We start from the raw sequence: 14,933 nt of genomic DNA, 5'->3' as shown, positions 1-14,933 counted from the left end.
ACTGTAAGACAGTGTACGGTTGAACATGCTTTTATTGCTTCTCAAAGAAAGGGTGGTAACAGTAATGCAACCACTTCTTATGGTTCTGCTGCGAGTGGCAAAAATTATGTTCCTAATGCTTCTGCTGGCAGCAATTCGTGTGGAAATTCTGGTGATAAGGGCAAAAAGAAGATGCGTTGCCATTATTGTAAAGCTAATGATCACTTGATCAAGTCGTGTCCTAAGTTGAAGGCCAAAGAGGCTAAGAAGAAAGAGGGTGGTTCCACTGCAAATGTTGGTTCCACTACAAATGCAGCCATTGTTGAGTCTTCTGTGAAAGGAGATTGTAATGCTGATGTCGATGCAGAATGGGCTTTTAGCGCAAAGTACACTTACACTCCTGCTGTCCATGATTCATTCTTGTCAGTTGTGCTGTAGATTCACATGTGTGGTATTTTGACAGTGGTGCTACAAATCACATTACCTCACATCGTGAATTGTTTACCTCTCTCGAGTTTGTCCCTCATGGGAATTCAGTCACTTGTGCCAACAATGCCTCTTATCCAATTCAGGGAGTTGGAAAGATTGTGCTCACTGCTGCTAATGGCAGTTCCTTCACACTTGTTGATGCACTTTATGTACCTGGGATCAAAAAGAATGTCTTGTCTGTATTCGCACTTGCTAGACTTGGACTTGTAGTCAAATTTGTGGATGACAGATGTACTGTTCATGATCTCAATTTTGGTGATGAAATTGTCGTATCTGGCCTTTTGTGTCTTGGGCTGTATAAGCTCACTTTGTATGACAAGTGTGGACAGAATTTTGCAAATGTTGTTGCAGATTCAAGGGCTATTTCAGATGCAAAACTTTGGCATGCACGTTTTGGTCATCTGAATTTTGTCAGTTTGCTGCGTTTGCAAAAATCTGATATGGTTGCTTCTTTGCCGCCTCTTGAAGCACCTGTCAAACATGTTTGTGAAGGCTGTATTCTGGGTAAAATGCAGCGTTCTAAGTTTCCAAAGGATGGTTCAGTTAGTGCACATGCACGTTGCAGCTTGTGTATAGTGATGTTTGTGGGCCCATGCAAACTCCGTCCTTGGGCAATTACCTGTACTTCGTGACTTTCATTGATGATTACTCCAGGCATGCATGGGTATTTCCGCTTAAAGCAAAGTCCGAAGTTTTTATGTGCTTCAAACAATTTCTGGCTATGGCTGAAAATGTCTCGAAATGTACTATGGACACCCTCCGTTCCGATCGAGGGGGGGGAATATATGTCTCATGAATTTAATGCATTTCTGGCTAGTCGTGGGATAAAACACCAATGTACAGTGCCTTATACACCTCAGCAAAATGGTGTTGCTGAGAGGAAAAATAGGTCACTGATGGAAATGGCATGATGTATGGTTAAAAGTCAAGCTTTGCCGCATTCTTTTTGGCTTGAGGCCATCATGTGTACCACTTATGTACTTAACAGGTGTCCTACGAAAGCTTTGCACTCTATTACTCCATATGAAGCATGGCATGATAGAAAGCCTTCTATTGAGCACATGCATGTTTTTGGTTGTTTGGCATATGCTTTGGTGCCACAAACACAGCGCAAAAAATTGGATGATAAGGCTGTCAAATGTATTTTTGCTGGTTATAGGGCTGAAAGCAAAGGTTACAGGTTGTATCATCCGCAAACAAAACGTATTCTCGTTTCACGGGATGTAGTGTTTGTGGAGCATTCTGTTCAGCCCTTGCTGTCATGTACTAAAGACAGTAATGTAAGCTCACAGGACATTTATGACACTTTGTTACCTCTTTTCAGTGGTGGAAGTACGAATGTAAGTTCCAATGAGGAAAATGTACAGCCTATGGGGGTTTCTGAAAATGTTACAGATCAGCCTATTACTGATGCAGATGTACATGATGTACTTGATGAGGAAAGGGCTGAAAATGAGCAGGCTAGAGGTATGCCAAAATGGCTGGTGCACACTTGCGTGACAGTAAATTGGATGCACCTTTGTCTAGTCGTACTCGTTCAGGCTCTCGCCATGCATCTTATGCATCAGATTGTTATGCTTTAGGTGTGTCTAGCTTACATGATGTTGAGGAGCCTCTGTCTTTTGATGAAGCACAGAATTCAGAAAATTGGATGGCTGCCATGCAATCAGAATATGATGCACTTATAGAAAATGACACATGGACATTATGTGATTTGCCTCCTGGCAAAAAGGCCATTGGTATGAAGTGGTTTTACAAGTTGAAACGCAAGCCGGATGGTGAGATCGATCGCCATAAGGCTCGACTTGTTGCAAAGGGTTATGCACAGCAAAAAGGCATAGATTATGAAGTGACTTTTGCTCCCACTTGTCGTATGACTACTGTGCGTTTTCTATGTGCATTGGCAGCTCATTTTGGTTGGGATGTACATTAATCAGACATTGTTACTGCTTTCTTGAATGGTGACATATTTCAGGAAGTTTATGTAATGCAGCCTCGCGGTTTTGTCATAAAAGGACAAGAGGACAAAGTGTGCAGATGTAAGAAGGCTTTGTATGGGTTGAAGCAATCTCCTCGTGCTTGGTATGAGAAAGCTGACACTCATTTGGTCAAACGAGGCTTTCGTAACAGTCCAACAGAAAGCACATTGTATGTAAAGCGTGAGGGTGATGTACTTCTCATTGTGGTTCTTTATGTCGATGATTTGCTGATCACTGGACCAAATGAGAGACATATTGCTGAATTTAAGGCTGGTTTGAATGCTACTTTCAAGATGAAAGATTTGGGGTTGTTGCATGATTACTTGGGTATAGAGTTTAAGCAATGTGATGGTGGTATTGCCTTGTGTCAGAAAAGTTACGTAGAGACATTAGTATGTAAGTCTGGACTTGAGGATTGCAAACCTATTGCCACTACCATGGAAACAGGTTTGAAGTTGAGTCTACATGATGCTGGCGATCTTGCTGATGTCACTCTTTACCAAAATGATGTTGGTTGCCTCATTTATGTATGCAACACGAGGCCGGATATTCAGTTTGCAGTCTCACAAGTCAGCAGATTTATGCATAGCCCAGGGTCTAAGCATTGGCAGGCTGTCAAGAGGATTTTCCGCTACCTTAGTGGCACTTTACATCTTGGCTTGTTTTATCCCAAGGGGGGATCATTGCCGCCAGATTTACATGCTTTTTTGGACTCAGATTGGGCTGGTTGTTTTGACACGCGAGTGTCCACAAGTGGTTTTTGTTTCATGCTCGGCAGTTCATGTATATCATGGTTGAGCAAGAAGCAACCTACTGTGGCCACTTCTAGTTGTGAGGCTGAGTACAGGGCAGTCTTCACAGCTACGGTTGAGTGTGTATGGCGCAGACGCCTTATGGCTGATTTGGGTGTTGGACAGGACACTGCCAACACTATCTACACTGACAGTTAGAGCACATTGGCAGTTGTGAGGAACCCAGTTTTTCATGCTCTCACAAAGCACATTGAGGTGCATTACCACTATGTCAGGGAGAGGCTCTCAGCAGGAGAGATCAGCTTGGCTTATGTGCCAACAGAGGACAACCTTGCTGATCTTTTCACAAAGGCATTGTCTCGTGAGAAGCTTGAATCTTTCCGCAAAGCTTTGGGCTTACTCCCCTTTGTGGACTGATCATGTCCTTAGGGCATGGCACTTCCCTTTACTCATGTGCCAGCTCTCGTTCACCGCATCACTCCGGGGGGATTTGTTACCATATACATGTGATAGTAATGTGTGTGAACACACTAGGACCGCTGGGGCATTTTTTCCCTCTTTAGGAGGTTTTTTCCCTCGTGCATTGTATATACGCCGATCACTCTAGGGCTATCTATCTTTCCATTGCACACTAAGTAATACACTCTCTATTGTGTGCCTTGAGCTTCCTTCGTCTTCCCCAAGCTGTGTGCGTTTCTCTGCAACCCAGGTGAAAACTCAGGTCTTTTCTAAAAACACGACACCGCTTTTGGTGGTCAACACCCCTATTTTCCTTTAAATTTACAACAAAAATTGATGAGTTCGATAGTATTCCAGTAACTAATGTGACCGTGACTAAACTATGCTGCATCATGATACCTTGATGTAATTATGACTTTTCAGTATTACCCAGCGTATTTACGGTGTCTCTTTTTATAAACATAATTTTCCATAAAAATCTTGTCTAATCCTGTTTCTTCACCAGATGATTGTATTTATACCCAACAATGATTTTTTTTAAATTATTTTCATATTTAAGTCATCCTAAAAAGCACGTTGCTTTTCAAAAACGTCGAAAAGCATGAAAAGCTAAAAATAGCGTTAAAAACACACAAAAAAGAAAAAAAGTTCTAATATTGAACCAGGAGTTTTCTTTGTCCATCCAACAAGAAAACGGAGTCGCTTTTCACTAAAAAGTACCAAAAATCATGAGAAAAGCTTTAAAAATACCGTGAAAAAGTTTCTAAAGTAAATTTTCACAAAATTGAACCATAACATCCTCGAGACTTGTAGATCGAGGATTCGGCCTTGCTTTTTGCAAAATAGCATCAAACATCACAAAAAGCATAAAAAAGCACCAAAAAAAAAAGATTTTCTCGTATCAAACATCCATCTGACCTATTGGAACATGAAGACGACCTTGCTTTTCATTTTAAAACCTTACAACAATACCAAACAAGTATTTTGAATCAAATTTTCATGAAGCAGATATTGAAATCTATTTTTCTTATTTTTAAAAGAGAGACCTAGTTTAAAAGAGAGACCCAAAAATCAGAGATCTTACATACTCCCACACTTGAAAAAATCAAGGTGCCATAGGCTTTATCAAAATCCACTTTAAAGAAGGAAAAATCTTCACCATTTTCAAGTGCATGTTTCATACCTTCTCATTGAGCAATAATAGCATCAAGAATGAATCTGTCTTTTATAAACCCTTTCTGCTCTTGCAAATTATAGCTATCCATTAAATGGCTTAATCTCCCAGCTAGAGAAAGAGAAAACACCTTATAAATAGAAGTTAGACAAGTAATGGGTCTCCAATTATTGAGATCCTCCTTATTCCCCCTTTTGTGGAGGAGTTTAACCACTCTAGTGTTTATGTTGGCAAGGAGAGCTCCTTTTTTCCCACACTGGGAGAAGGTAAGGTGTTATAGAATCCTTACATTGCAGGTAGAACTCATTAAGTATCCCATCAACCCCAAGAGAGAAGAGAATAGGCGGAGTTTTAAGACAATAGTTTTGTTTTTAGGGTGAAAGGTTCACATTACTATGGATAACAAAGGTGTTGTCATGTTTGTCTCATGTAATAACTTCTCAAAACAACCAATGGACTCCCCATTCATGCCAAGGCATTGCAAGACATGTAAACAACCCTATGGATGCTCCATTTATTGGGAAATCCTCATACAAAGCAATTATAGATTTCCATTGAGGATAATCTTGCTTGCAACATTTTACCCAAAGACGCCATTCAAGGTTCCTCCAATATGGTACCCCAATGTATGGGATCAACCCCTTGTGCTTGTGCAATAGAAATCATGCATCATTTTATACCGTGTAATGTAATTTTCCAGAGGGTATGTGGGATTGTACATATTTTAAAGCGAATGCTTCTTCCAAAAGTAATAGGAACCATAAAAGATTGTCATCATTAAGCTTGTCATATGAGCTTTAACCATTGCCCCTCATGGCTTGTTTCAGAAAGGTGACGTCACTCTATGGAGGAGAAGTGCTATATTTGCTCGGCAAGCGCCCAACCCCATTCACAATGCGGCACACGAGTGAAGAAACGTAAAGTTCGATTGGCATGGGCAAGAGTGCCTCTCCCTCTCCCTCTCCCTTGAAGCAAATCACCATGGTTTCGAAGGGTGGCGAAGAATTGGTGGGGCCGATGACAATTGGTTGTCAGCTTCTTCATACAATGTATGCATGTCTCGTTAGTCATCAAACCTATTGTAGGCAATGGCTCCACCCCTTGTGAAACCAACCTAAGGCAAATATGTAGAGCAAACACATATATATGATGCACAAATAAGGAATATGCTATTTTCTAATGAAAAGGCTAAAGGAATCTTGGCAAAGTAGGGGCCACGTTGTTCCCCGCGGCCCACTTCTAGGGCTGTTTTAATGGCCAAGTGTTGTTTGTGAGTACAAACTTTGTCCCGCTTGCTGAATGCCCACATACATACAGCACTAGCTCTCAATGCTACCTCTCCTCTCCACCCACCCCACGTGCACCATCTCAGTAATCTCTCTCTCTCTCTCTCTCTCTCTCTACCGCCAGCCCCAAGATGGTTTGTTGACGCCGGCCCCTGCGCGTGCTCTTAAGATCATTTCACCTACTACTCGAATTAGACAAAACAACCCATTTCCACCAACACGGTGATTGATGGAAGAAGATTCTGCTCATAATAAACTCTTACGGTTTTTTCCCAACTTCCATTGATTCTCTCTCTCTCTCTCTCTCTCTCTCTCTCTCTCTCTCTCTCGCTCTCTCTCTCTCTCACAGGTGGGTCACTAGGGACAATGAAGCATTGACCTCAAGGCTTCTCTGAGGCGCTCTCTCTCTCTTTCAAACGATAGGCAGTCGGAGTCGCTGGGGCCAATTGACAATCGCTTGACCCTCTATCATCTCCCCTCTCTTTTTCAAGCAAAAAGGGCGAGAATGTGTGACACCTCTCTCTCTCTCTCTCTCTCTCTCTCTCTCTCATATGGTAGGACTGGGGTCGCTGAGGACATTGACATTGAGTGACTATTTCCGCCCATCCTCTCTCTCTCTCTCTCTCTCTCTAGAGAAAATGAGACTGGTGGCAGCTTCCACCTCTTTTCCTTGAAAGAGAGGAGAATGAGGAAGAAACAACTCTCTCTCTCTCCCTGTCTCTGGTGGTGGGAGACAAGTGGCTCATTCTTGGAATCACCAAAAAACCCAGTGTGTGCGTGTCTATGCAGTACCCTTTCACAAGTAAAGCTGCGTACTATGTTTGCACCTTCTTTTGAGAAAAATTGAGTTCTTTTTCTAAAGAGAGAAGAGGGGCAAATTTGAAAAGCAAAGAGCGAGGCCAGCTTGCTTGCCATTTAATCCAGCTTTTTATCACCACAAGATTTGTTTTTCTAACAGTTGATCATTGCTTCCTTTTTTTTTAGAAAATAGAGAAATTCTCCAAAGAATTACCGACTTTTGCCAAAAATTACATCGTATTCGTAATCGTCGCCGTCGTCACAACCAGCAGCAAAAGATTAGAATCATGTTTAAATATTTCAAAGCCATTAACAAATAACTTCAAAACCCATCACTGATTAGTAAAGATTGGAATCATATTTCAACATTTGAAAGCAATTAATAAAAGTTGATGGAAACCTTTAAAATTTATCACTGAAGATCAAATCTAGCATCATACTTTCTTACCAAAGTTTTTCTTCATGAGTTCAAATCATCAACTCAGAAAAGACACATTGGTTACAAAATACCCTTAGAAAAACACTTTATATATAAAGTAAGTATAGAATATTGAAAGTCTTTGCACAGACATTACATTACATTACTTTAAGGTCGAACCAAAGGACAATGAAAAGAATTCAATATTGTTCCATCAGCAAAATGTGCTCTTTGTTTTTGTTCATATTAATTATCATGTACAATCTTACAGTTGATACTCTCTTTTCCCTAAAAGCAGAGGAGAGTAAGTGCCTCTTAATACTTACTTTCATGTGCAGCAATAGATGCCCACATCATCCCACATACACTACCATTAGATTTAGCTGTATATGGTAGCTAGCTCCGGCCCAAGACCGCAGCATCGGGCAAGAAAAGCCGCATTTCCTACTGCTGCTCTGATCTGCCACCTTCACAAGATTTCAACCCAATTGCCTCCACATGCCTGAATTGCATTTTGCCTCTGCCTCCATATGTCTGAATAGTTACATGAGTCAACCCACCATTCAACTTGCACATGTGCCAGCCTATCACAGCGTTACAATTTTGCCCGCATGTGGTTGTTACTCAAAAAACTGTACAATGCCGTACCAATAACGCCACTTTTAACTGCCAATGTGGAATTTGAATGGTGGATGCAAGCATCAATAGCTTTCGATAGCATCGGTATATAATGTAATCATAACCCAAAAGCTTTGCAATGACATAATGTAGTCATAACCCGAACAGCTTTGCAATAACCCAAGGCAATTAGTATCCTGTAAGGTCATGCTAAACCCGCTTGATTTACAAGAGTAAAATATAGTAGCTCATTCCAAGTGTCAGGCAGACCAGGCAAGCACCAATGGCTGCAATCTTGGTATTGAACCACCCGATGAACCGGATGCCCATATACTGCAGGGTGAGCATCCTTCCTAAAATCTGAGAGCCTTGTGACATTGAGCACCTGCACGGGTAGCTTTATTCCTTGCAATATCTCATCTAATGCTTTCATTTTGTCTGGGTATGGTGTTAAAAAGGATTCATCAAAAATTGGCTCTGTTTCATCGTGGCATTGCCCACCGGAGTTCCATTGACCTCCTCTGTTTCAGTAGCCACAGATTAATCAATTAATATGATCTTCAAGCTTTCATAGAAGGCATGCAATCTATTATTCATACATTGTCAGGACCATCGGGCCACATCAGACGGTATGCCAAGTCGATGCGATATATAAAAGCTTCCTTCAATATGCAAGCAACTCGAAACAAATACTCAAGACAAGCCCAAGCACTAACTTCAACTCACCTTGATATCACTAGGGCAACAATGTCCCACTACATTCACACGTAAATAAGCGAACAAAAACAATCAAACTCACATGTAATGTACAGGCGAGTAGCCACGAAAGAAGACAGTAGTGTTCTGAGGGTTTACGTAAATGGACACCCATTTAGCCCATGTCGCTAGCGCCTTGCTATATGCCACTGAAACACTCATTTTTTTGTGCACTTCCAATCCCTCTTGAAATCGGTTATCCCTGATGCCAACAAAGTTGCACACATTGTCTTAGCTTCTTGCAGGAAAAAAAAATAATCTTAGTTCTTTTGCTCAACTCAAACTCAAATAAATCAATAATTGACTGATACCCTTCGCCTATCTTGTCAGCAGTCCACCAATGCCCTGTGTTGAATACCAAGACATTAGCCTTCCTCCATCTTCTCTCCGCCTTGTCCATTCTGTCAAGACGAACCCGAAAATCTGTCTGATTTAAACCATCCTCCTTGTCCACCAGATAAGGTGAGGTGTAAAACTCCACCTTGCAGTCATAGTCCTGCGCAAAAATCAAGTGAGCAATCAATCAATTAGAGTCACCAAAACCCTGTAGCTATAAAAACTTCAGATGCCCGTGTCCACTTAGATGCCGCCACCCTTGATCACATAGGCATATGCTTCATATAAAACTGCCACTGATTGCTAGTAAGACAGCTGGATAAACCATTATCTAAGGGAGGGGCATCATAAGCAGGACGACGACCGAAACGCAGACATATTTCAATGTCATTGCCCAAACAAACTATCGACATGAGGACATGATGCATTGGGAAGCATTCAACACAAATCATATCGGTGTCCAAGATTTGATAATGCGTTAAGAGTGAAATCAAGGAAGGATATTTGAACTTGCCACAAATTTGAAGACATAAGCACCAGGTAGCTTGGAGATACGACCACCATGAACTTGCATGATTCGACTCTTATCTGGTAGCGATTCTCGGAGCATACAGAGCATGGACTCCCATTGATTTCTATTTAAAGAGTCTCCAACAAAAACCATTCTTTTCCCTCTCAGCATTTCCAGCAAGTGGGCACCATTAAACCTGGAGTGAGAAGGACATACTGAAGAGTGAGCACAATTGCATTTAATCAGAAACTGTCTTAGAAGGCCACAAGAGAATAGCTCAGATGATGACCTGGGCACATTGCAGTCTCTCGGAGCCCACCTCCACTTGTTGTATTTGGAATCAGGCCTACCGTTTTGCTGGCAACTAAAGCCTTCATCTACATAAGGGCATGAGCTGGGGCGATAAAGGGGGTATGAATCATCTTCCACCCATTCTCCCATGGACAAATCACATAGCTTGGCATTCGTAGCAGGTGCCCGCTGCGACGCTGAGGAAGACTTGTCATCCAAAGTTGTGGATTTGTCCTCCTCCCTGGCTACCAGTGCTTGTGAATCATTAACAAGTAGCGATGATGAGGGTCCAGCCTGATCAGGCAACTCTGCTTCGTGTTGTTTCTCCGATGAGAGCGCACTTTCTGTAGTGTTTAATCCAATTGAATCATTCATAGCTAGGTCTACAGAATCTGTCGCACGTGTATTATTAATTACCGGTGCAACTTTTGCATCGGCATTGCTACCAGAAGAGCTTCCAACATCTTCAGGTTCGTGCGACAAAGGAGCCGCTTCCTCTGTTGAGATAGCATTGTTAGTCCCATTATCCTCCCCTCTGACATCTTCAGAAGGAGAGCTAGAGGTCGGTAGAGGCATTGATGATGGTGACATTCTCCCTGACACACCTGCATTTTCATGGTCTTCATGAGTAGCGGCTCCTTTGGAGTAGGAGTGTCTGAAGAGGAAGAAGAAGAGCTGACTTGAAATGGTAGTGATGGACGAGGAGGGGGATGAGGCTGGAGAAGTAGACTCTGAAGTGGGGATGACCCGCATTGCAAAATTGGATGTGCAAATGGCAGAGATGAAGAGGCTGAGTATGATACCGAGCAAGATAGGAGGCCATCTTGATGGTATGGATAGCAAAGCTCTCTGTGCTTTGGAGAGCTCCATAGCCAGGTTGAAGTACCGCCGCAGTAGCACACGTCGTTGTGGTGGATCAGCTACTTGAGATCAGCTATATGTAGGGAAATGAGGTTCTCACAGAGAGAGGCAAGCAAATATACAGAGAGGAGCTCAAGTATTTCAGCCTGCAAGGCCAAAAAGAGTTCCTGTTGAATGAAGAAACGTCTGGGTTCATCGCCCACATAGCCTACACACACACACAAAATGCACACGAGAGAAGGGTAAAAAAGTCTGCCTAGTACACAAGCATTGGCATTTAAAGGACAAGCACTCACAATGAGAAGCTTGTTGCGCACACAACACAAACAGACTTTGGGGGCATAGACAAAAGCCTAGTGTGTGTGCATTCAAGCAAAGCAATGTAGAAGAGGCTAGAGCACATACACACACACATGTGAGGGATATCGAGGAGTGAATGGGCGTTACTAGGAGGGTACATCTTGGGGCCAGCTCAAATCACAAGGTGAAGTTGATGAGGGTCATGATGAGAGTAAAAGGCGTGGATGTGAGAGAAGAGGTTGCTGCTGTTTGGGCCCCAAACCCCTCCAAACCTTAATCAGGCATCTTGATTAAGGTTTGCTTTTCTTGATCCTGCCTGTTAATGACGGATTAATTCTGTTAACCAAGCAGTTAACGTCCCGAGCAGCTTGCCGCATTTTGTAACTCCAAGAAACCCAAAAGTCTACACCTGTCTGATTTCACAGTACCTCCAGAGACCTTTTTTTCCACATTTCTAATTTCTCGCATTTTCGAAAAAGAAAAATCCCCATATCTCTATAATTTTTTTCCACCTTCGTACAAGAAAACTGCCCTTCTTTTTCAGCTTTTCTGCTTCTTTTTTTTTGCACCATGCATTAAATTTTTTCTGCTTTTCGTTGAAAAACCAAATTATCCAGGAAAATAGTGTTGCAGAATAATAGCTTTTCTGGGCGTCTAAAATAAAACCAACCATTTTTATGTTTTTAGATTAGATGTAAATTATTAGACCATGTTTTTCAAGAATTTGATGGCAAGCAAACCATTTTTTTAAGTTTTTAGATAAATCTAGGTGAATTAAACCGTGTTTCCGAAATTCGAAATCTCATAGCCTTTTTTTTAAACCCTTTTTTTAAAAGAGAACTGGATTCTGTCCCCGAGAAAGGACTCCGGCACTGTACGGTTACGAAGTGAGTACTCCTGAGTCCTGTCGCCAGTCCAGGCAGGCCTCTTTCATTTTTTTGCTTTTCCACCAAATAAAGAAATTCGAAATTCTCTTTCAAAAATCCAGCTGGCAACTGCGCTCCAAGCCTATGCCTATTTTTGGTTGATGAATTTCTAAAAAAACTTGTCACGTTTTTTTGAAATCAATTTGGTGCTAAAATTCTTGGGAAAACACTTAAATAGCTTGGAGTTTAGAGAAAATGATTGAAATACATAGTTTGCACTTTGCCCTTTCGCATTTTCAGAAAAGAAAAGTAAGTGGAAAAAAAATGGAAATTTGAGGACATTTATTTAATTTCCAATTGGGGGGATGGTTTGTCGCATTTTCAGAAAGCAAGTGGAAAAAATGTGCAAAATTTTTATCTCCAAGTGGAAAAAATAAAAGGAATATTGTGAAAGTCGTATCAAAATATTTTCGGATTTTTCCCATTTAAGTTGTCAAAAAAGAGAGTTTTGAGAGGAAAAAAGGGCAACTGAAATTCGTATCGGAAAAACCCTGCAGAAAATTTGTAGGGAAAATTACCAAAGTACCCCTCTAATTTAAGGAAATTCCCAAAATACCCCTCAAATTTCAAAAATTTCCAAAATACCCTTGTATCTATTTTGGTTGGAATGTTCAAGATTTTCTAATCTTCATTTGTTTTTTATCATTGAGATCCGTTTTTGAGTGCTTAGCATGTAATTTGTCACCAGTTACCATCGCAAAAAAAGCAAGTATGTCTAAAAATAATGAAGCAATTCATCTCCAAAGCCTACGTAAACAACTCAAATTGTAGTTTTAGCATCTTGTACGATAGACAATCACTCTTCTTGTGAAGACCTACAAAAAAATTTATTTTTCGAGAAATTTAGTCTCACAACAAGGGGTATTTTGGGAATTTTGGAAAATTTGAAGGGCATTTTGGAAATTTATGACAAAATATAGGGGGCATTTTGGGAATTTTTGAAATTTGAGGGGTATTTTGGGAATTTCCTCAAATTAGAGGGGTATTTTGGTAATTTCTCCAAATTTGTATGGCCATAGGGACCTAGGGTCACTTCAAGCCTTGAGGGAAACATATGGCAAGAGCGGCTGCACGAGTCAAATTAAAGTAGGCCTAGGCCTAGCCCTCAGTGCCCTCACCACCGCTTCCATTTTGGGGTCCAAAAGAGAGAGAGCTTCATTTTCATTAGGTGAGCTCTCCACAGGCCACATGGGGGGAGAGTGAATGTGGGCACGCACTTTTAGAGCCAGACAAACCATCCTACATGGAGATCACCCACTTGTGTTTCCCCACCTCCAAAGCTATTCCTCCCTTGCAACCAGGATTTTTTTGGATTTGAGGACCCAGGTTGGACTCATATGTCGGTTCTCTTTCCTTCCAACACCAATTGATACAACATCATAACAAAGTCATTATAAATCCCGTTCCACCTACTAAATTTAAATGCACTTAGGACTGACTCCCACTAGAAATTGCGGACCATTGGATTGACGTCGCTTGTTAGCCACATTTATAATATATATATATATGGGGGAGGGATTCCGGCAAGCACGTAGCCTCATATCCCACTTTAGGTCAGTGCACACTAGGCAACCCGTCGAGGGGAGAGAGAGAGAGAGAGAGAGAGAGAGAGAGACGTGCCACCGTTGAAGGGGACACCTGCATACTAGTGGCATGTAATGGTGGGAAACTTTTCTGTTGCCATAAGTTGTAGTTGAAAGTAGATAGCAATAGATGAGTAAGAGAGGGATCCATCTACAACTAGCCCCGAGAGCTTGTCGACGATGCGTTGGCAACCCAGCTTAAATGAAGTCATTCTCTGCCCAAAGTTGCTAAACCCAGCGACCTCAACCCTTCCTCTAATAATGAGTGACTCTCAAAGCTGTTGGAATGCACCCTTGTCCCTTTGCACTCCCCATGTTAATTTTTTTTGTTCATATCCACATGGCTTACCGGAATTTTTTTTTAAAAAAAATTCCTTCGTGTTTATAACAAGGGAAGTAACTCCAGGGTAGTGCACTCTCTCTCATATCTAATACTAGTAGTTATGACGGCCATGGCCCCTACGCAACAACTTCATGACCACCACTTGGGATACCATTTACAATCCACATTGGCATAAACACGATTTTCACACATGCACGCACGCACGTACATATATACTTACTAATGTTTCAGAAATGAAACACGGTTAGAAACTATAAGTGTCCAAGGGTCAAAATTGTGCAAGCCATCAATGAGATACATGCAATGACATTTCACTTTGAGTAAAACACTCACTTGATATTGCTTGTGGAACACGATAAACCTAAATACAACAGAGGCCATTCATATCTTGCTAACCAAAGGACCAAACAAGCCCATCCAATGTACTCTGTCCCGAGACTCATCATGTTTGAATGCATACATGAGATGTAAAGATGTAGATGTGGGCCCTTCCTCTGCCCTACCTTGAGGACCTTCTCTTGTATTTTCTCCTTTTAATTTAACTTTTCAACTTTGCATTAAAAAAAAAACAACACTCTCTCAATGGGATAGTGTGTGAGGATATTCACAACACATCTTCCGAGAGATGGAGATATCTCATACAAGTGAAAAAACATATGGGGAAGAAGGCAACATGGTTTGCAATACAGTTTAACAGTATTAAGACAAACTGTAAGGAGCGACAATTGGATGTAAAAAGACTTGCAACAAAGTACTCATGTCGCTTAGTTGGCCAAACTTTGATTACTTCCTATGTCGATGCATGAAGACGACACCCAAACTAAGTTGTCGAAAGATGTCATTTCAACATGGCTTCAACACTTCTATGATATAGCTCCAACGACAAACATTGAAGCAAAATTAGTTGTTACACATATAAAACCAGCCCTTGTGCATATTAGCATAGCAACAAAGAGGAAGAGTGATTGCTATTAACTTTTTTTTGGCTTTCTAAAACAAGCCTCAGTGGAAAACCAGATAGCAATAACATGTCGTATTTGGCACCGGCTATGCCTAGGGCCACACCTATGAACT

The 14,933-nt window shown here is 41.4% G+C and overlaps 1 protein-coding gene across 1 annotated transcript; it reads right to left on the bottom strand.

Moving 5' to 3' along the window:
• Positions 1–7,540: 7,540 nt before the first annotated feature.
• Positions 7,541–11,243, bottom strand: LOC147419612 (protein trichome birefringence-like 6). Its single transcript, XM_086505550.1, has 5 exons — positions 9,845–11,243; positions 9,559–9,751; positions 9,020–9,204; positions 8,752–8,910; positions 7,541–8,473 (listed from the first exon to the last, which is right to left on the bottom strand). The coding sequence occupies exons 1-5, from the start codon at positions 10,714–10,716 to the stop codon at positions 8,158–8,160; spliced, it is 1,725 nt and encodes a 574-aa protein (XP_086361676.1). The 5' UTR covers positions 10,717–11,243; the 3' UTR covers positions 7,541–8,157.
• Between the last annotated feature and the right edge of the window lie 3,690 nt (positions 11,244–14,933).

This window comes from Adiantum capillus-veneris, chromosome 29 (genome assembly GCF_014529385.1).
Source record: "Adiantum capillus-veneris isolate H3 chromosome 29, ASM1452938v2, whole genome shotgun sequence".
NCBI classification, from domain to species: Eukaryota; Viridiplantae; Streptophyta; class Polypodiopsida; order Polypodiales; family Pteridaceae; genus Adiantum; species Adiantum capillus-veneris.
This window is presented reverse-complemented; position numbering and strand designations above follow the sequence as displayed.

Coding starts and splice junctions, on each gene's coding strand:
- LOC147419612 (XM_086505550.1), bottom strand. CDS start 10,716: ATGGAGCTCTCCAAAGCACAGAGAGCTTTGCTATCCATACCATCAAGA. Junction 9,752..9,844: donor AGAGACTGCAATGTGCCCAG/GTCATCATCTGA, acceptor TTCTCACTCCAG/GTTTAATGGTGCCCACTTGC. Junction 8,474..8,751: donor TACTCGCCTGTACATTACAT/GTGAGTTTGATT, acceptor CTACTGAAACAG/AGGAGGTCAATGGAACTCCG.